This window comes from Diospyros lotus, chromosome 6 (genome assembly GCF_014633365.1).
Source record: "Diospyros lotus cultivar Yz01 chromosome 6, ASM1463336v1, whole genome shotgun sequence".
Lineage (NCBI taxonomy): Eukaryota > Viridiplantae > Streptophyta > Magnoliopsida > Ericales > Ebenaceae > Diospyros > Diospyros lotus.
Window position 1 is genome coordinate 5855296 of NC_068343.1, and position 21976 is coordinate 5877271.

The 21976-nt window shown below is 39.4% G+C and overlaps 2 protein-coding genes across 6 annotated transcripts; both read left to right on the forward strand.

Moving 5' to 3' along the window:
* The first annotated feature begins 901 nt into the window (after positions 1 to 901).
* Positions 902 to 7271, forward strand: LOC127803958 (auxin-responsive protein IAA9). Of its 5 annotated transcripts, none has more exons than XM_052340638.1 (8): positions 902 to 1202; positions 1547 to 1610; positions 1698 to 1851; positions 2691 to 3397; positions 3516 to 3742; positions 3896 to 4037; positions 6144 to 6205; positions 6897 to 7271. In XM_052340638.1, the coding sequence occupies exons 4-8, from the start codon at positions 2724 to 2726 to the stop codon at positions 6932 to 6934; spliced, it is 1143 nt and encodes a 380-aa protein (XP_052196598.1). In that variant the 5' UTR covers positions 902 to 1202; positions 1547 to 1610; positions 1698 to 1851; positions 2691 to 2723; the 3' UTR covers positions 6935 to 7271. The 5 variants fall into 5 exon arrangements, with proteins under 5 accessions (XP_052196598.1, XP_052196600.1, XP_052196596.1 ...); XM_052340636.1 differs by having other exon boundaries at positions 903 to 1202; positions 1698 to 1846; XM_052340640.1 differs by lacking the exon at positions 1698 to 1851.
* Positions 7272 to 18204: 10933 nt separating this feature from the next.
* Positions 18205 to 20984, forward strand: LOC127804745 (E3 ubiquitin-protein ligase WAV3-like). Its single transcript, XM_052341720.1, has 2 exons — positions 18205 to 18990; positions 19133 to 20984. Exons 1-2 carry the CDS (start codon positions 18631 to 18633, stop codon positions 20948 to 20950), a joined length of 2178 nt encoding a protein of 725 aa, XP_052197680.1. The 5' UTR covers positions 18205 to 18630; the 3' UTR covers positions 20951 to 20984.
* Positions 20985 to 21976: the final 992 nt, after the last annotated feature.

The window sequence follows — 21976 nt, forward strand, 5'->3', positions numbered from 1 at the left end:
GCAATGAAAAAATGAAAGAAAAATGCGTCTAAGCGGGAGATTTTGATATTTAAGAACTAGAATTATCAACGTTTATGAAAAATTAAACCCACAAAAGTGGGGTTGAATTGAGGGAGGGAGGACAATTTTATTCAACTTCAATAAAAGAAAAGAAATCGTTTTGGTAAGTTTTAAGTTACAGCATCTAATATAATTTCTTAAATATGATGATATAATTATGCCAAATAATAAGGGGGAGGACTAATTCAAATACTACGAAACCAGCCAGTAAAGAATAAAAAAAAAAAAAAACGAACAAGTGCCATAATAATAAAGTAAATATCCGGAGGTTAGATGTCCCGTTCAACATCCGGCAAACCAACTTCAAATGCCGCTTTCTTGTCTCCTTATCACGCCTCCACCCCCTGTTTTCCTCTGTCCACCCCCACCCCCACACACAACAAAATAAATGCTCCTATACGTGACTTACACCCACTTCCACACCCCGTTCTTTTCCCCCTTTTGCCCTTCCATCCCCGCCTCCCAATTCCCTCCTCTGTCCCCGCCTTTCCCCTTCCCGGGTTGCCCCCTCCACGTGGGGAAAGCGACCGACTCCTCGAGGCCATTCTCGTCTTTTCACTCTACTCCCGTAATTCTCTGTCCCGTCGGAATCCAAATTTGCCTCACAGTTCCGCCACTGGAACCAAGGGCAGATTGGTCAATGAACCAGCGAAGGGGCAAATGAGTCCATCCACCTTTGACCCCGGGCATCAGTGAACCTGAGACGTCTTTACGAAAAACCTTTTTTCCTCTCTGGCAGAATCATTCGTAGGTGCCCCCCCGCCCCCAGCCCCGGCAAGACCGACATATATTTAATTTGCCTGATCGACGGACCAGATCCACCTGCTGCAACGAATCCCAGCCCTTGGTGGGAAAATCCATCTCCCCCATATCACAGTCGGAACTAAACAAAAATGAAAAACTGACGACTTTTTCTCTAATTCTCCTTTTTGCCCCCACTTTGGCCTTTTATCTTTACTCGGCTTGGAGGTTCTCCGGCCAACACCCTCAACCTTTTGTTTGCTTTCTGCTTAATGGAAGGACCATAACCCCTCTCTCTCTTCTCTCTCTCTCTCTGCTTTTCCTGCTTCGAATTTCTTGCCCTTCGGCGCATCTCACAGCCTAAATTGTTCTCCGCGACTGAATAGCTCAAGCTTCTTCTGGTATGTTTTGTATCTATATGCGTTTATATGCTTTGGTTGTGTAATGATCTTTGTTTTGCTGCAGACAGGCCCTTACTGTCACATCTTCACGATGTGTTTATCTCGTTTGATTGTTTTCTTGATTTCAATAGCTTGTTTGCAGTTCCTGCGTTCAGCTTCTCTTGAACTCCTCTTCTTCTGCTTCTTGTGTTTTTTTTTTTTCCCTAAAAAAAAAGGTTTATGCATCTAGGTTTCTGTGTGTCTCTGTTCCTTTTTTGGTGGCATTTGGCATGTTTGACGATAAAATTCCGGCCTCTTTTCTTGTGTTTATAGATCTAGTCTCATGTTTTGCTGAATACCTACAGCTTATTCATTCGAATGTACGCGTTCGTTCCGGAGACTGCTGACGAAAGGTCAAGGAAAACGAACGTACAGTTTCCTCCTTTTATCTCTGCATTTTTTTTTCCTGACCGAAAACAAGCAACGACTGATGCTCCTGTTCCTTGGGGTCTTCAGATATTAGAATATGGCTTGTACGACTGGTCTGTGGTCACTGCTCATGGAAGTCTAGTTTTGTTCATTTGAAGGTTTTCGTTTCCGACTAAATTAGGGCTTAGGTTGGGCCGGCTTAATTTCAACTGTCGCTGATCTGCTTATTTCTTCAAGTAAGGTTGCCCACTATTTCTGATCCCTGTATAATAGACATATTAGGATCTTCCTCCTGTAATTTTCATTTTCTTTATTATTTATTTTCTTATGTTGACCAATTGAATTTCTGGAGGGTCGGCAAAAGAATCTTTCTTAACTGCTGCTTTTCAAATAACTCTTACCATTCCTCTTGGAGAGAACCACGGTAGACTAGTCCTTTGTATTGTCTTGTACAATTAGCGAGTAATACTTCCAAGTACAAGCGTCTTAATTAAAACCTCATTGGTAGCTCAGCGGTGTAAATAGAAATATAAACTCTTGGATTAATTGTGAGCTTGGGTGAAAATTGGGGGGTTCACCTGGTGAAATTATTAGGACTTACCAATGTCTCTGTCTTCTAGATGGTTGCAGATTTTGGGGTTTACTCTGCTGGGGTAGTCATTGCTCTCTATAAAAGATGGGCTCCCTGTTATAATCTGTTTGGCATCAATCAAATGAATCAAATGTGTGATGCATTCCTTTCTTTCTGTGCTTTGTCCTGTTTGGTTGGGATACATCTGAGAACCTACTAGTAATACATCAGAAATTAAAAACTTACTAGCACCATTGTTGTTGTCTGTCAATTTAGAAGCACCTGCCAGGAGGTCTCCTTGTGCCGTTCCTATGAGTATTTATGCCTTCTGGTCCCTAACTACTGTTTGATCTTTTAATTCTGTTCCCTAAACCTGAACTATTTAAACTTGCCAACACTATATGCAAATATCAGGGCATGCTCTACCAAACATATGCATGTAGACATGTTTGATCAGCAGAAACTACTCTAGTTAGTTGTGGAACTAAATTATTCTTTTTTTCTTGCAGTTCAAGGGGGAATTCTGGAAGTTTTGAAGCCTGATGTCTCCACCATTGTTAGGTGTTGAGGGGGAATGTCAGGGCAGTGTCTCCATAGTGGCTCCTTCAGCCTCCATAGACTGTATTTCTCAGAATGGCTCAGGATTAAAAGAGCGCAATTATCTGGGATTGTCAGATTGTTCTTCAGTGGACAGCTCTGCAGTCTCATGTTTGTCAGAGGATAATAAGAGCAATCTAAATCTGAAGGCTACTGAGTTAAGGCTTGGTCTTCCTGGATCCCAGTCTCCTGAACGAGATCCTGAACTTAGCCAGTTGAGTTCAGGGAAATTTGAGGAGAGGACCTTGTTTCCTTTGCTCCCCTCAAAAGATGGAATCTCTGCATCATCAGTAAAAACTGTTGTTTCAGGCCACAAAAGAGGTTTTTCTGACACCATGAGTGGGTTCTCAGAGATGAAAAATTCTGTGTATACTGAAGGAAAGTGGATGTTTCATGTGGCTGGATCTGATTCTGAAAATCCAGAGTCTTCAGGACAAGGGAAATTTCCTGGAAATGGAGGAATCAATACAGCGCTTCCATCTAGACCATCTGGGACTCAAACAAACATAATGAAGGAAGTACCATCAAAGGTGCCGCAGGATCGAAACCGTGCTCCAAATGGGGCTAGTCATAATGAAATAAAGGCTTCTACCAACAATAGCAGTACACCTGTTGCAAAGTAAGTACAACATCCACTACGAAGATGACACTGTTGCATGGGCCTGCATGTGCACGTACTTACACAGAGTGGTATTGTTCAGTCTCTGCTATTTATTTAAATCTTCCTTCTATTGCAGGGCACAGGTAGTTGGTTGGCCTCCTATCAGATCATTTAGGAAGAATACACTGGCCACCACTTCAAAAAACAACGATGAAGTTGATGGGAAACCTGGTCCTGGTACCCTTTTTGTCAAGGTCAGCATGGATGGTGCGCCTTATCTGAGGAAGGTAGACCTGAGGATGTACTCTACATATAATGAACTTTCTTCTGCTCTAGAGAAGATGTTCAGCTGCTTCACCATAGGTGCGATATTTAGTTAGTTTCTAATGTTTCATGATTCTTCTTTATTTGTTTGATCTTATGGATGTATGTTAATCTAACCTGTTCAGAAATGATTTTAGAGAAGCACCTCATGTAACTATGGATGCAGTTACTACCATGCTATTGTAATGTCAGGTCAATGTGGGTCACATGGAGCTCCAGGGAAGGAACTGCTAAATGAAACCAAATTGAGGGATCTTCTGCATGGGTCAGAATATGTGCTAACATATGAGGATAAGGACGGTGATTGGATGCTTGTGGGAGATGTCCCTTGGGAGTAAGTTTCCATCAATGCCGCCTGTTTAGATTTATATGCTTCCATTTACTATTCTTTTTCTTTAATTTAAAAATAAATATGTTAGTAATATAATAAAATCTGTAAGTCTTGAAGACTGATTCCTGTGTCTTTACATTTTGCACCTGGAAACTTGGCCTTTTGACTTCTCAGAAGATGATGTTACTCCTTTTAGCAACGTTTGCTAAAGGCCTAGTACCCTTGCATGAGTCTTGCAATTTTGACTTCTTATTTGTACTTCGAGTAGACTGTTAAATTTTGATTATCTTGTAAGAGAGCAAGCTGTGGTACCAATGGTAAGGTCACTGCTTTATGACTAGAAAGTCAAAGATTAGGTTGTGGAAAAAATGATCTTTTCCTGATCCTCACAAAGCAAGAAGCCTGGTTCACTGGCGGTGCTTGTACCTTGCCATGTTAGCTACTATTTCTTTGACTCAGTTTGACCACATTAATAAGGAAGTAATACAGTTTCAAGAAAGGTGAAACAATCTGCAGTTTTTGAATTCAAGAGAGCAGGGATAGGCATTAAGAGATTTGTAGGGATGCTTACATGCTGGTTTCTATATTTTTTATCGTTAGGTTGTCTGAAAACAAGTAATAAGTTAAACATCTAGTGACCAGTCTTGTGGCTATGCCAATTAGATTGAAACAAAAGCTGTCTCTGGGCGCTGGATTGGTTTGATTCTGTCATCTCGGGAACACATATCTTTAACAGTTAAAGATTCATTGAATTTTGCTAAAATGTAATGCTGAAGTGCACATATTGCCTACTGCAATCTGTGATGTTACTTTATTGAACGATATGAACCATAAATATGTTAGAAGCACCATAAGGATGTATAAATGAATATGGACATTTTGAAAGAAATAAGGATATAGATATGCCAAGGATATGCAAAAAATGTTATTAAATCTAACTTCAGGTTTTGTCTGCTGGGTGTCCAACCAATGGGCACCTTCGTCCATCACAAGTTCAAATATGAAGTAGTCACTAAAATTAGGACATCATTTGGTGTGCCAAATGCATAATCTGGTTTGTCTGACCAAGTGTCTAACAAATTACGGTACAACATTCACAATGAATTGTATTTGTCTTGTAGTTGAACGTTTTCTCTTTTGATATAATTCAAGTGACAGTGAATTGTTATTATAAGAGGAAAACATTCCAATTTTGATGGTGTTGGCTAGATTACCAAGATGGGTAGATGACCCTCTCTCTGCCCATGGAGAATTTTTCCAAGTTGCATTCAACATAACGGAAGATTGAGTAACTTTGGGTCATATTATTAGTTAAATCAGAGTCCATGATGTTATTTCTCAGTTCTTGTTGGCAAGTTCTTTATGCTGCTTTTAGTTTTTCATATTTAGGCTCTGCTCTTAAAGAGCTGCTGATGTGGTTAAGTCTGTATGGTTGCTTCTGAAATGAAAGAATTAGGGATTTCTAGGATTTTAAATCGAAAATGGTTTATTTCTGACCTTGAAATAAATTAGTCAAATGTCCAGGTGGGTGATTTTTTTATTTTTTTGGTCTATTATGGTTTTTGCAGCCAATGTATATTTTTCATGTCATTCTTTTAGTTCCCCTTTGCCAAGTATCTTTGTCAGTTGCTTTGCTTGCATATTTTTGAACTTTTAACTCATAATGATCGATGCATAAAAATTATCTTAGATAATGGTAAAAAGTGATTTGTTTAACAAAGGGATTTAATGCTTTTTTTAGTAGATTAGTGTGTCGTGTCTTCATTATGGTCCTCTTTGCTTTCAGTATAAAAGAGTTTGAAGGTGCAAACCACTCAGATTGTTAGCTGGACAAATAATGCTGGACAAACAACGCTGTTGATCCCATAATTTGTGGATTCGGGAGCTGTAAACCTAACTAAAGCAACTTATTGTGTCCAATAGTAAATAGCTTCACTACAGTCCTTATATTCGAGACTTTTTTTATTAGATAGAGCTGCGCTGCTGATTTTAATAATAAATGTTGTGTTATATCTCCTGTTACTTGTTTATTATGTTGTTCTACGTGCTGTATTGATTGCTTTGCTTGTCAATTCTGGTACCTTAACTTCAATTTCGCCTTCTTTTCAGGATGTTTATTGAATCATGCAAGAGGCTCAAGATAATGAAAAGTTCAGATGCTATTGGATTAGGTGTGTATATTTTAGAATAGTGATTCATTGGCCGAAAAAATATGTAGGTGGTTCTAAGAGTATATTTTGGTGAAGTCTGCTTGGAATTAGGATAAATTGGAATGCTTTTCCTATGTGATAATAAACCTGGCGGAAGATATTTATGGACTGGCTAAGGCAATTTAATCAAAGCAAAACTGATCAGATTATTCTATGTTTTTATCTGGGTGGAAATCTCATTTCTTTTGTCTCAAGAAACCTCCCAACTCCTTCCGTACTTGCCTGCTTGTGGGGTACTGTTGGGCATCCAACCTCATTGTTTGACTGCATACAGAACATGATTCCAGAATTGGGCAATCTAATTGCAACTTTTTCATACTAGCTATTTTGAAATTTGACTTTGTCTGAGGGTATTTTCAAGTAATTCATCATAGTTTAGTTATCCATGCTTACAATAATTTATGGCGAGAGCTATATGAATTTCAGGTTTACAGTATGGTAATTGGTTCTGTTATTCCTGTCGTAGTTGTATTAGAGTTCAAATATTGTCTTGAATCCTTAATATTGTTTTGATTCCTTATTTAGTTGCAACTTGAAATAGAAAATGAGTTGTTCCATCAGTTCCCTTGCTGGATGGTCCCGCACCTCAATGATTTAATTTTCTCATTTTATTTTTCAAGTTAAATAAAATGGTCTTGGTTTTGGTCTACAGCTCCCAGGGTAATGGAAAAATCAAAGAACAGGGACTAACCGGTGCATGGAGTTGGATATGATGACTTATGTAATCCTGAGGTGAAAAGCATTCCTGGATATTATGGGAAGAAGCAAGGTGATGAGATGATAGAGGCTGGACTGCAGTTCATCGTTTAGGTGTTATTTTTACGTCTTACTGTGTTTTGCTATGGAAAGAGTTTGATGTTTATTTATGTGTCTGAAGTCTATGATTCGTTCGTTAAAAGACCTCCGTATGATATCAAGAAGATAATGTTTGTGGAGTCAATATTTATTATGGGGAACTTCAGCTGTGCCTGTGTATTTGATGCGTGTGATCAAGAACCTGGTGGGAACCTTGCTTTGCAGTTTGTGCCATGCATGCTTTCTCGACTGCCTCCTTTATGGATTATATTGATTACAGTTCGTTCCAAATGCACTATTATTATTCCCATAATTTGTGAACAAGTTGGGGAATGGGGAATGCACATCCATCGGCTGTTTCTGGTAAATGCTGGATGAAATAGGCAGTTGTGGGGGTGTAGAAGCGTGTTTGGGCAATCCAGCATCCAGCAATTGCGTTAGCCAAATGTTGAATTGCGTGATGGGACAGGTGTCACATTGCATGGATGACTCTTGACTCCCGAGTTTGATACGTACTGACTTTGATGGAATTACAACTTAGTTGACATATATACTCAAATGGCAACAGATGCAGCAGTGGGGCGCTTTTAGGTTTTGGCTGAAACACGTAGCAGCAGTGGGGCGTCTCTGTTCCAATGTTTGGACTTTGGTCACAAAATTGAAGTAATTATAACTTATTACTACAACGCCAATTTTATTTTGTAATTTATATGATAGTGATTTTGTGGTGTGTTGAGAACAATGTTTTTTCTTAAAAAAAAAACAAAAAAAAAAAGAAGAAAAGAAAAGAAGAGGAAGCTTGTTTAACAAATAAGTCCTTTAATTGCTTAAGACACGGTCGTTTTTGGCACTTCACTGAACGGGTGTCCTAGTCTTTTAGCCAATTTTAGTTGCTCTCTTGCCGAATGCTGTCTAGTGACCACTGAGGTGGTCGGTTAATGGTTAAGAGGAAACTAAGTACCTACCTGGAGTTGTGAGCCTGAAACTATATAGGCTTGGGCTGTGGTTGGGACGGTTTCAGTTATTTCATAACCTTTTGAACTAGAAAAGAAATACTAAATTCTTTTCTCTAGAACCCTGTAAAGAAATGAAAGTGCATCTTAGATCTCATAAAAGCAAGTATTCGAAGTGAATCTCTGTGGGCGGTGAAATTACTTTTGTCTCTATCTGTCATTTGTCTAACGTTGTTGCCCTAGAACATAAAAAATAGTGCGTTGCACTTGCTTCATCCGCAACAAAGTCTCTTTGACTCTGAAACTTCATTAATCCTTAACACTTACACTCTGTTTGATTACCCTGATGCGACAGTGGTTGAAGGAAAGAAAAAAAAAATGGATCATTATGCGCTTTTGGCTTGTACCTCTCTGGCTATGTCGGATTCACCGTATTTGGCTATATATGCTGTTAGATCTGTGATGTTCTTTCCACCTTTTGCTCCGTTAGTGCCATCCCTAATCATGATCAGCTTGTCAAAACACTCACAAAAAGCAGCCAAATTTTGGTGGAATTTTCGTCCTTATCCCTTCATTGCAGACTCCAGAAATTGTTATATTTTCCTGAATTCAATCATTTAAATCTGGATGGTGTTGAAGTTTGTGTTTTGTCACTTGAACGTGGATTTCAGGCTCTTTTCAATGTATTCTTGATTACCCTACTTTCCATCCTCAAAATCTTTTGAAAAGGGTAAGCATCATGTATGGTGTAAAGGATTTTTGTTCACTGGGATTTGGTTGTGCATCATTATTTTATTGGACACTAATGAATCTATTGTGGGTTCTGTAATCATGTTCTCGGTTGAAAGCTTATGACAACGGGAAATAGAAAAACGTAAAGAAGAGTGAGCAGTGGAAGATTAGTTGTACCCAGTTACCACTTAGTGCAGAGGCTGGACTACTTAATCCATGTTTGTCACAAGCCATGACATATCAACAACAAATTCATTTTGTGTTTAAAACCCAAAATCCCCATTAATCCTCTATTCTTGACAGCAATAATTGCTTCTGTACAAAAACACATTTTTACTGCACCGAGCCTCCCTATTTTGTGATGATGGATTCTGAATACAAATACAATTTTATTTTGTAAAAAAAAATATATATTTTTTTGATAATTTTATAAACTCGTGCTATCCAAACATTAAAGTGTCTTAAAATCCTCCTAGTAGAGGAAATTAGAAACCAGACCCTTCCTCCTCATATCACATTGATGGCCCTGAACACATCCATCATCAATGCTGATCTCCTTCTTCAAGTATGTTCCATAATCTGCCACATTTCCAGATTTGGCACCAATGGTTAGACCTCAAGAAACTTAAATACAATAATAGTATGGTCCCTCTGAGCACTCCCCAAGCCTTCCCTGTTATTCCCCAGTCTCCACGCGTTTCTCCGTCAACCTCACTTCAAACTGCTCTCCGCCGCTTCACATTAACAAGCCATCATATATAATTGGCTGCTTCAATTCTTAGCATTGCAATCCCAGGGGGAAGTGCCAGAAGCCGCCTCCTCGCAGCCACAACCCATCATGAATCACTAATTTTTGGTTTGTTTTCTTGTGCTTCTGACTTGGCAATTGTTCCAATTGAAATCCTATGAATAAATAAATGGTTATGATATATCGTAGAAATATGTAGCAAGATATTCCAAGCCTCCAAGGGTGGTCACCTTGATCTGAGATTAGGACGAATTTATAACAGAATTTGTGTATATTTATTTATTGTGCCTAATTTATATTGTTGTGGATGGCAAAAGAAATATGACATATGTGGAGAGGCAGTTGGTGGGGGATTGCAGCAGTTAATGAGTCGATGACATGTGCCCCCAATAATTGCAACATCGATCTCAACCACCAACTGGGGATCAGAACCAATTGCCTTATCACTCACATTACGTACTGTATCATACATATATTAAATCAATTTAACCATAATTACATGATTAGCATATGTCGAGAAAGATTAAGAAGATTTCTGGGTTAGTTTGTTTACCTTAAAATTTTCGCAAGTTGAAGGTGGCGTTCTGAGGGATCCTAGGCCCAGCTGCTTTTATATGCATGTTCTTCGTCACATGCCCCCCATGGTCAACTGGAAATATTGTAGATGCTTTGAAGACAGATTCAACATTATATAGTCTTAAACTCATCATTCATATGGGTTGTGCAATTAGTTCATGACCATCAATACATGCAGCTATATACACACACAAATGAGCAGTAGAAGACCAGCAGAGATTCCTTAAATGAAATAAAATAAATATTTAACGAAAATGATAGAAGAAGACTAAAAAAAAAAATTTGATGGTTGCCCTTAGGTATAATGTCTTCATTATATATAAGAGTTTTTAAAAAAGATAAGGTCATATATAAAAATATAAGTAATGAGTTTTAAGTTAATGAAGTTGTCTTTGTACATGATGTATTAATATAATTACTGGTTCACATATATATTTAAATTGCAGCATGAAAGATAAAGACCTTGATAATGTTAAAAATGTATGGTTAGAATACACGAATCAAGTGATTGAAACTATCACTTTGTCTCTGCATTACTTATATACAAAATCAAGATGCATGTGTGTAAGAATTGAGAGAGGTTAAAATTGTTTGTTAATTTACCCAGCTGCTAGGGAAATGCTTCCACTTCACCCGGCCATATATAGTGAGAGTTTCACTCATTCAATCTCTAATTTGGACTTGACATTTAATTGTATATATATGTATATATACTTGTAAGTTTTGTGGAGAGTGAATGAAGAAATGAAGGTGAAGCAGGAAGCAAGATTTTATTGGGGGAGTTCATCAAATCAGCTGCAAATCACATGGCTTTTCAAACAATGTGTCCAGGTCAAGCGTATTGGGATATTCCAGTACTAGCATTAATTAATTAATTAAAAAAAATCACCCAGTCGAGTCGATTGATCCTAACACAAACAATTGCCATTTTCTATGGCCTGGCAAAGTCAAAAAGGAAGATGGGTTAGGTTTTGGTGTCACAGTACTGTACCCCTTACTTAGTAGTTCCTTATTATATTAATTAATAATAATAATCTTGACACATTTTATTTTCTTAAGTCCTCATTTGACTGTCAATATCAATGGATATAGTGTGGCCAATATCAACTGACAATGACAACTACATATATCCCATGTAATCTACAATTGCGTACTACAAACAAGAAAATATTTTAGGTGAATATATATATATATATAATGATGTTGTGTTTTAATTAGTTAATCATCATATATTAATTAATTTTACATTTAGAAAAGGGAAAAGAAAGAACGTGGTGATGGATGGTGGTTGTTTATAACATGATATATAAACTATTAATTAGTGGTTGTTTATAACATGATATATATATATATATATAAAGTTATATAGTTATGATTAATGTAAATGTGGTGGATGGTGAGAAGACCAGGAATCGGCAAAATCATCTGTTCACAAACAGCTACGTACAACTTTATTCTTACCATTTTTGTGTTTGATCGTATCAGAACAGAAAGAAACAAAAATAAGAAAGAAAGAAACAAAAATAAGAAAGAAAGAAAGCTAGATTGAGGGTGAAGTTAATTAGTAGAAACCAACCAACCAACCAACGTGGCATGTGTAGGGGAGGCGGCCATGCATATGCACAGGAAGAAGGGATGGATTGGAGAGAATTAATTTGGACCACCGGATCTGGAATTTGAAACTAATTAATTCATGATCGATTATGATGGATCGCGATCTGATTTCGGATCACCAAATTTTCGATAACCCCTCTCCTCCTCTCCTCTCCTTTTCACGCCTTCCATATATATATAGATAGCTAGATAGATAGAAGAAGAATTCTCGTATAATTATTCAAAGAATATATAATTGTGAATATTGGAATGGAGCCCCCAGCCAACAACAACAGCAGCAGCAGCAGCATTAGCAAATACGTCAAAAGCAGCGTCGCCATTGATCCATCCATCCATCCATATCCCATAATTCAACTGAAACCTATCCCACTAATCATCATTCATCAAAGCCGCTCCACTAAAAGATTTTATTAGATTCGGAGACTGACTATATATATGTGTGTAGCTGAAAAAGGCAGCAGCTGCATTTGGAGTCGCCATATTCAATGCATTATAACATCACATCATTAATTTTCATACTTCCTTAATGCCTCCTCCCTCCCTCCCTCCAGTAATATTAATTAATTCCACCCTTAATTTACATACATCATGTATATATATATATATACACATGTGAGTGAGTGTGAGTGTGTGTGCGTGTGAAAATTATAATGTAACTTAAAAAAAACTTTTTGAGCATGTAATGTAAGCACCACTACTCGAAGGAATTAAGGATATGCATATATGTTGGGGGCATTAATTATTTATGTTATCATTTTTTACTAATTGACTATTTGGGTAAAAGTCAATCACTGTAAATTTGTTGAGGAGGAGGTGGTGGTAGTGGAGAGATCTGAAATTGGAGCATGATTAGGCCTGCTCCAGGGAGATGAGAAGAAAACAAATCATTTGGGTGATTTCATGTCTCCTAATGGACTAACAGTAACACTCCTCCCCCAATAATAATGCCATGCCTACTAATTAATTAATAAAGTAATTACTTACACCAGTTAAAAATATACTTTTTAATTAAAGTATCAATTTTACAAGCCCTAAAACATATAATTGGGACTCCACATCCACAAATAAACTAACGCTCACTACAACAAAAATAATTTGTTGAGGCATTTTTTTAGGGTATTTTTTAAAAAGTGTTCTCTAAAATATCATTTTAAGGCACAATCTAAAAAAGTGTCCCAATACAATAACTTTAACGAGGCACAACAATTAAGTGCCCTATAAAATACCATTTTAAAGCACAATTTAAAGAAGTGTTCCAATAAAACAATTCTAATGAGGCACGACAATGAAATACCCTAATAGGTAAATATAAATATCTTAATAGATAAATTTAATAGGGCAGAATTTTTGAAATGCCCCATTAAAATAATTCTAACAAGACACTATGATGAAGTGCCCTAATAGACAAATCTTAAGTGTCCCAATAGAATAATTCTAATGAAACTTAGATATACTATAAAATAAGTATAAGCACATATATTAATAAGATGGTGTGTAGATTAGATGTTCACGCGTGTGTAAGAAAAAAGAAAGGTTCAGGGTTCGAGTTGAGAGAGAAGTAAGTTAGAATTAAGAAAAAGTCTTGTGGGAGATATGAAAAATAAATTTATAGTGATTTTTTAGACATTTTTAAGTGTTGCAACAAACTTAAATTTATAGTTATTTTTGAGATATTTGTAAGTGCCTCAATACGTTTTTGGGGCACAATTACACGTGGCATTTTTATTAGTGCTCTAATAGTTAAAATGCCCCAATAAACTATCTATTAAAGTATTTTTAAATGCTTCTTAATTCAAAATTTGTTGTAGTGGCTTTTTTTTTTTTTTTTTTGATAATATATACGGGTACTGTTCTCCTAAGATAAGATAAGGGTATTCAATGTATTAGCTACCAGCTAGATATCTAAGTAAATCTCAATTATACAACAATAAGGGTGAACAAATTCAATCTTTCTTTGTAATTTTTTTTTTAAAAAAAAATTATCCACTGCCATGACAATCCACAAGTGAATGGAGTAATATTAAATTGTGAGGGGACCCCTCAAAAGCATTTCATTATCAGATTAATGTAATAAAATCCTAATTATTTAGTAACATATATACACGAAATGTAGCTCTCAAGTAGTAAGTAAGTAATTTCCTTTTATATATATATATATAGGGGTGAGCAAAAGTTTAGTTAAACCGAACTAACTGAACTGAACCAAAAAGTTCGATCGATTCGATTTTGTGGTGCCATAGAAAAAAAAAGGATAAAAAAAATCAAAAAGAAGAAAAAGTGATAAAAGAAGAGAGGAGGCTGGCGACAAAAATTGCTGCCAGCTGGCAGCCTAGGAGGTTGCGGCTATCTTGTAGTCGCAAGAAGCTGCGAGACGCGATTGCCTCGCAGCAGTCTTTGCCGCGAGGCCCAGTTGCCTCGCGGCAGCATCGAGCAACCTCCCCATTCTTTTTTGGATTGGTTCTGACTCACTCAGCAACCACCACGTGTCGATACCAGCCACCCTCGAGAATCGAGCCCTATAAATACCCAGCTATAGGACATTAATGGGGACAGAACTTTAGTAAAATCTAAATACTTTGAATACACTTCTACTAGTTTTTGAATATTCATCGGGATTCGGGACTGACTTTGGCATCGGAGGGTCTTTGCGGGGAAGATTCCCGCGAGCCTTCTAACCCATTTTCTCAGCATTAACAGGGTCGAATCCTTGCGGCGAAGGAAAAGTCTTACGACAAACCTAGCGACGAGGGTAAGGTCTTGTGGCGAAGCTTGCGGCAAAGCAAGTGGCGAGACCTTGTGGCAAGAGCTAGCGGCGAAAGCTAGTGGCGAGACCTTGTGGCAAGAGCTAGTGGCGAAAGCTAGTGGCGAGACCTCGTGGCGAGAGCTAGTGACTAGACCTTGTGGCGAGAGCTTATGGCAAGAGCTAGCGACGAAAGCTAGTAACGAGACCTTGTGGCGAGAACTAGCGACCAATCCTTACGGTGAGCATCCTGACTGCAATCTCCCTTGAAGCAACATCTCTTACGGTAACGTAACTTCACCCGACACCAAGCTCGAGTGGACCCCACATCATAAATTTTAATTGTTGTATTTTGGCAATAACATGTTCGGTTATATTTTCCTTTAAAAATCGGTTATTCGATTCGATTTGGTTATTTTGATAAAAATACTCAAAAATCGAACCGAACCGTATATGTAGCAAATAGGCGAATCGATCCGGCCACACCACCCCCCCTGCGCGAACCGAACTGACCGCCCCCTAGCACACGGGCGCGACACCCCATTTCATCTTCTCTTCGTTCTTCTCTCCCTCTTTGTCTCTCTCTCGTGTCTTCTCTTCTCTTCAAGTTCTGGTGATGGCGAAAATGAAGACTCTTTTCAAGTTCGAGTTTTCAAGTTTTGGCGGTGGCGATGGCGAAGACGACGAGGAAGGCTCTTCGATGGCGATAGCGAAGACAAAGGCTCTTGCCTTTTTGATGCTTCGTAGATCAGCACTGGCCGCCCACAGATCTTGCGATGGTGAAGACGAAGACGAAGGCTCTTCATTGCTTCGTAGACCAGCACTGGCCGAAGGCTCTTCGTCTTCATCTCTTCTCTCTCCCTCCACCATCCGTCGCCGTCGTCGATGGCAAAGAAGAAGATAAAGGCCGGAGACGAAGACAAAGACGACGCCGATGATTTTTCGGTAAGTTTTCCAACTACTTCTCTTTTAGATTGAAACTTTGAAACTTAGATCTAATAAAATTCAACCATTAGATGCTTTTAATTTTTGGGTATGTGGGTCACTGTGGTTGAGGAAATCCAATGATCGGTTCTAATCATCGGAATCGCCGGCCGGCTAGGTGGCCGGTAGCAATAGCAAAGTTGTTTTCTTGGTTATTTTGTGTTTCAGTCCAATTATTCGGTTCAGTTTGGTTTGATTTGGGTAGCACGGTTTAGGTTTCGATTAGTTCGGTTTCGGTTAGTTCGGTTTTGTTGAGGTTAGTCGGTCGGTTTGGTTCGATTATTGCATATGGTTCGATTCGATTTGGTTCATAATTTTTGACCGATTTGATTCGGTTATAATCGATTGTTTTCCTTATTTATATATATATATATATATAAACACACAAATACACACATTAATATTCCCCAGAATAATTGTGTGTTGTGGCGCGCTTGTGAAAAATTATTGGAAGTGGCTATATATCGCTAGACGATTAATTATAATGATGCTCGCTCTCGCCGTGTAAAAACGTAAAAATAGCCGACCCGCCGGTATACCTTAAAGACAATAATGATCTCACCGGCCCAGCCGTCATTTTAAAATTAACTGGGGGAAAAGTGGCCCTTTTTTTTTCTTTTTTTTTTTTTGGTCGCCAATGAGATCATTGATATGAATAATAATAATAATACATCATCATCATCATCATCATCATCATAAAAAAATTAGCCGCTGGGGTGGGGGTGGGGACCATATTTACTGCGTCCTTAATCAATTTCAATGTCACGCCACTAGGGTGCAAGAAAGTTGCCAACTTTTGTTATTATTATTACCGATTATTATTATTATTATTACTTATTTATTTAATTTCCATTATTGTCCCGGGGGGGCGGGGGGCGGCAGCTTGGGAGATAAAATTACCCTATGTACTCATCAGGTTATTCATTTTCGCAGATATATATATATATAAATATATATACATGGCCCATGCCAGTTCGGCTGCTGGGTGGGTGGTTTTGATGTCTACCACACTTTAATTTGGCCATGGTCCCACCCCGCTGCTTAACCCATTATTATTCCATAATGAATTGTGGAAACACCCAACGTTACACAATATTCATATATACTTTTTTACATCTAAATTTTTAATATAACTACTCTCTCTATTTATTTGGTATACCAAGCAAGCAAGCATGCATGCACCCTTTATGTTCACAAAAAAACCTTAATGTTCTCAAGAGACGCAGAAAATATCAAAATAATTAAACTTACAACTAATTAATGTTTGTACAAGTCACACTACTACTACTACTACTACTACTACATCCATGCATGCATGCATGCATCTTCAACTGTAATCATATATATATATATATATATATGTATGCATAACTTCAATTTATATATATATATATAGTTGGTTAAACTTGTAGTACTTAATTAGTGTTCTAATTACTTGTCATTTCGTAATGACATAATTCTTTTGGTTCTGGTTCTGGAGGGTAATATTATATATATGTTAAGAAAAAAAAATCATTAAATTAAATAAAGCAATGCCAAATGTATTTCTTCCTTATCCATGAACAGAAGAAGGGGTCAATTTAATTAACCGTAGTAGACTGAATCCTTCTTTACCCATCGGATTCTTTCAGACTCCACTAGCCTTAATTAATTAATATATTTATTAATATTATTTTCCCCCTCAATTTCAATGCAGTGCATTTAAAGATGATCGATCAGGGTCCAGTATCAGTTGATATCATTGACTATGGCATGGATGGACAACCGTTATAGTTGCCCCCAGCCACTCATAGCGCGGAAGTGCCCAGTCATGCTTTAAATAACCAATTTTATTTATCAACAATAATAATAATAATAATAATAATACTAGTAACAATATATACGTACGTAGTAATTCATATTCTTATGATGATGTTGATGCACACATTAAGAAGGCAAGCAATTTAATTATATTAATCGTTTTTTTTTTAATTAAATTTGAAAATTGAAATTTTAATTAACTAGCCAAAAAAAAAAAAAAAGAGAGAGAAATACCCAATTCGTTTCCAACCCCTTCTCGAAAGTTGTCACCCCCCCCATCCCCCAAATGAGAAGACAACAACATGCATTAGAGATTAGCGAGAGAAAATATTTAATGTAATAGTAATATTATTGTGTTATTGTATTAATGTGATATTATAATTAGTTTTGTTAGGATATACATATTTAATGTATTTTATATTTAATATTTAAATATTTGTTACGAGGACACTTATTAATAAAATCTATTATAATTTAAAGTTAAGACATAATAAATATATTTTTATTTTTAAATAATCTACGATTGGTGGATGATGGGTAATTATTTATCCTGTTTATGCATCTTAAACACGTAATAACAGCAATAATAACAAGAGTGGCACTAGTAAAAAAAACAAGCCACCTCGCCCGCTGCGCTGCCGACTGGGGGAAAGTCACGTACGTGTATAGCCAAAGAAAATGAGGGGAAGGTCACGTGCGTGCGTGCGTGAAAGTGAGGAAGGAGAGAGAGAGAGAGGCGGGCGCATCTGGGCTGGCAAAGGGACAGGGCGCCCTTAGAAAGGGAAAGGGCACTTGGAAATCTCGCCGGAGGGGGATGGGTCGGTGACCTAAACGTGGGAATGGGAGTGAGTCACGGCAGATAAGGGCAAAAGAGCACCCGTTGACTAATTATTTAAGTAATTTGCATTTTTTTTTGTATATCTCCATTTCGGTTGCTGTTCCTATTCCTATTCCTATTCCTATTCCTCTGTGTGTGTGTGTGTGTGAATGAAAACCTCCATTTGCCGGTCACCCCCCGGTAAAATCTAAAATATTTTCCGCCTCGTAAAAACCCCTCTCTCTTCTATTATTATTTATATTAGCCCTTCGTCCCTCGCATCAGAGAAGATGTCAAACCAATTACAGAGTTTTGGGGCCTTTTGGCTGCAGCAGCAGAGCTAGCCGGACAGTACTTTTACAGTGATCCTCATCCTCGGAGAATACAGCAAGCAATACTAGGAGGAGAAGAAAGTGGACTGTAAAGGCAATTCATACGGCTTTCTTTTTGTTGCCATCAATTGTATATCTACTTATTATCTTTATGGAGTCCAAACATACCAGGTGAAGAAATTCCGTAGAAAGAGGAGAAGGCAGCCGAGTATATTAGACAATAGATCATAGAGAGCGAAGCAGAGAAAGGAGGAGGAGCACTTGCCGATTTGGGGGTTGGTTGGACTGACCGAAAATGGTGGTTGGGTGGCGACGAGCGTTTTGCACATCCATTTCCCGAGATCGAGATTCCAAGCCTCCCAACGAGAGGGGGGTAGAAACGAATAGCGTCAATCCCAGCCCCAGGCTCGGCTCCAAATTTGGATTCTTCTCCAATCCCTCCACTCCTCGACTGCAGTCGCAACCCGTCTCCAGCCCCAGCCTCCGCTGCCGGACTACCGGCACGGCAACAGTTCCGACGCCATCAGTGCCAGAGAGCCCAAAGCTCCAATGCAAGACCAAGATCAGCTCCAAGTTGTCGCAACGCTCCAATCCGTCGTCTCCTCGATCGCCTTCGACTTTCTCTCTCTTCAGATCGAGCTTCCGTCCCTCCAGAGTAAGTATCCCGATCTCCGTACAGTTCTCATTGCGTTAACTTCTATCCATTCAGCAGTGGAATTAGCGTATTGGTCATGGAAGATGGGAAAAGTGATGAGTAATTCTGACTTTAAAGCTCTCTGCGACTTTTTTGTTAGCAGACTCGATGCGGAATATGCTTGCAGAGCGTCAAGACAGGACAAGGCATGGCCATTTTCACGGCGGAGTGCTCCCATGGTTTTCACTTCCCGTGCATCGCCTCGCACGTGAAGAAGCAAGGCAGCCTCGTGTGCCCTGTTTGCGACTCCAACTGGAAAGAGTTGCCTGTGTTGACCACTCACGACCTGCGCAATCCAGAAGCCAAAGAGAAGAAGCAAGAGCCATCGCTGCTACCAGATGTTAAGACGAAGGACAACGCAAAGCAATATGGAAGGAATGTTCTCAAGGTTTACAATGACGATGAGCCATTGATGTCGCCTAAATCGGTGGTTAGGTTTAATCCAATACCTGAATCTGACGAAAATGAGGACGGCGACAAGGAAAGTGAAGAATTTCAAGGATTTTTCATAAATGCGAATGCAAGTTTAATTAGACAGCCGAGTTTGAGTTGCAGAAGGAATGTGGACGTGATGCTGTTGCCGGAGGCGGCGGTGATATCGGTTGGGCAGAGGTACGACACGTACGCGGTAGTTCTAAAAGTCAGAGCTCCACCGGCGCCGGCGAAGAATGCGCACCGCGTTCCGATTGATTTGGTCACGGTGCTTGATGTAAGCGCGAATATGACGCCTGAGAAAGTACAGATGATGAAGCGCGCGATGCGATTGGTAGTGTCGTCTCTCTCCTCCGCCGATCGTCTCTCCATTGTCGCATTTGCTGCTACATCCAAGCGGTTGTTGCCGCTCAAGAGGATGACCGCCAGCGGCCGGCTATCGGCGCGTCGCATCATTGACGCGGTTGTCTCCAGTCATGGCACATCGAGCGCCGGCGACGCGGTTAAGAAGGCTGCAAAGGTGCTTGAAGATCGCCGGGAGAAAAATCCGGTGGCCAGCATTATGCTCTTATCCGATGGAAAGGATGGAAAGGCCTCCACCACCGCTGCCACCGCCAAGTTGAGACGCCAATCATCAGAAGTCTCCACCACGCGCTTCTCTCATCTTGAGATCCCTGTACATTCGATTGGAGTCGGCTACGAACGCGCGTACGGCGACTCTCGTTCGGACGACGGCTTCGCGAAATCAGTCGGCGGTTTATTAAGCGTCGTCCTTCAGGATCTCCGGCTGGAGCTAGGGTTTGCTTCCGGTTCAGCTCCGGCGGAGGTTGTGGCCGTCTACTCGTGCTCCGGTCGGCCAGCAGCTCTTGGATCCGGTTCGATCCGGCTCGGAGATCTATACGCGGAAGAAGAGAGGGAACTTCTAATCGAATTGAAAGTTCCGTCGTCTTGTGGTGGGACCCAGAAAGTACTGTCCGTGAGATGCTTCCACAAGGACCCGTCAACTCAAGAGCTCATCCACGGGAAAGAGCAAGCTCTGTTGGTGCCGCAGCCCCACGCCATCCGATCATCCAACCCCAGCATCCAACGGCTCAGGAGCCTCTTCGTCTCGATCCGCGCCGTGACCGAGTCCCGGCGGATGATGGAGCGCAACGACCTCGCGGGGGCGCACCGGATGCTCTCCTCGGCTAGAGCGCTGCTCATTCAGTCGAAGTCGGCCTCGGCTGACGAGTATATCCGCAGCTTGGAAGCCGAGTTGTGGGAGCTTCGGCGGCGGCGGCAGAAGCAGATGGATGAGATCCAACGGCGGAGGACGGATACGACGGAGCGGGAGGTGGCGGCTGCTGCTGTTCTGGTGGATGAGAAGGGAGAGCCGCTTACGCCGACGTCGGCTTGGAGAGCCGCGGAGAGACTGGCTAAAGTCGCTATCATGAGGAAGTCGTTGAACAGAGTTAGCGACTTGCACGGCTTCGAAAATGCCAGATTCTGAGAAAAAAGAAAATAGTTCTTTTTGGATAAATCCCCCCCAAAAAAGAAGAAATTGTATGAAATAAATAAAATAAATAACAAGAAAGAAATGGAGAGGAGAAGAGAAGATAGGAAGGGTCCCAAGTCCCAATCAAAGGCGTAGTAGTATATAATAATAATAATAGAATAGAAACAAAGCAGTACCCTCCGGCTTGGCCCTTTCCGCAGAGGAAGACAAACGGATACCCAAAGCAGAGGGTGATTGATTGATTGGCCACTGTTGTTCGGTTCTGAGCTTTGTCTGTATTTATTCAACCCCCCACCCCCCTCTTTTTTTTTTATTTCTTTTCTTTTTCTTATTGCCTATTAATTCGATATTATTCATAGTTTATATATATATAATATTTTGAGAAATAAAGAAGAATCCAGTGGGATTGGGATTGGGGCGCTTGAGGAGGGGAATGGGGATGGTGAAGTTTGTTGTTTCCTTGTATTGCTTTTATTAGATTTCTACTATTATTATTATTATTATTAGAACACTCCTCTTTTCGAAGTTGTCTTTCTTTTCGTTTGCGGGGAGTCCAATGATTTTGTTAGCAAATGAGATTGTAAATGCATCGGGTAGCAAATGAGCAGCTCCTTTTCATTTCTTTAGTTTTCCTTTTGCCTAAAGTAAATAGATTTCTTTTTCTTTCTATAATCATAACAAATAATGTTAATTGTGTGGGTGGTGTTAGTAGTTTCTTTCCATCATTACTCTCTCCCTCCCTCCCTTCTCTCTTATTGGGGTTTGGTTACTAAATGCCAAAGTGAGGACTGTGCGGCTCGGTGGGTATGTTATTAATTATTATAAGACTAAATGATAACTGTTGGTTTGGTTTAGATGGCATAAGCCTGGTTTGACTACCACCCCCCACAAACTCCAAGATATTGCCTTGGTTGTATTATTATTCATTATTCATACCCAAAAAGAGAATATATATATATATATTTATGGATTCATCTCAAATAACTAGTCAGAGAATTAACAATTTGGTTCATCCATTTA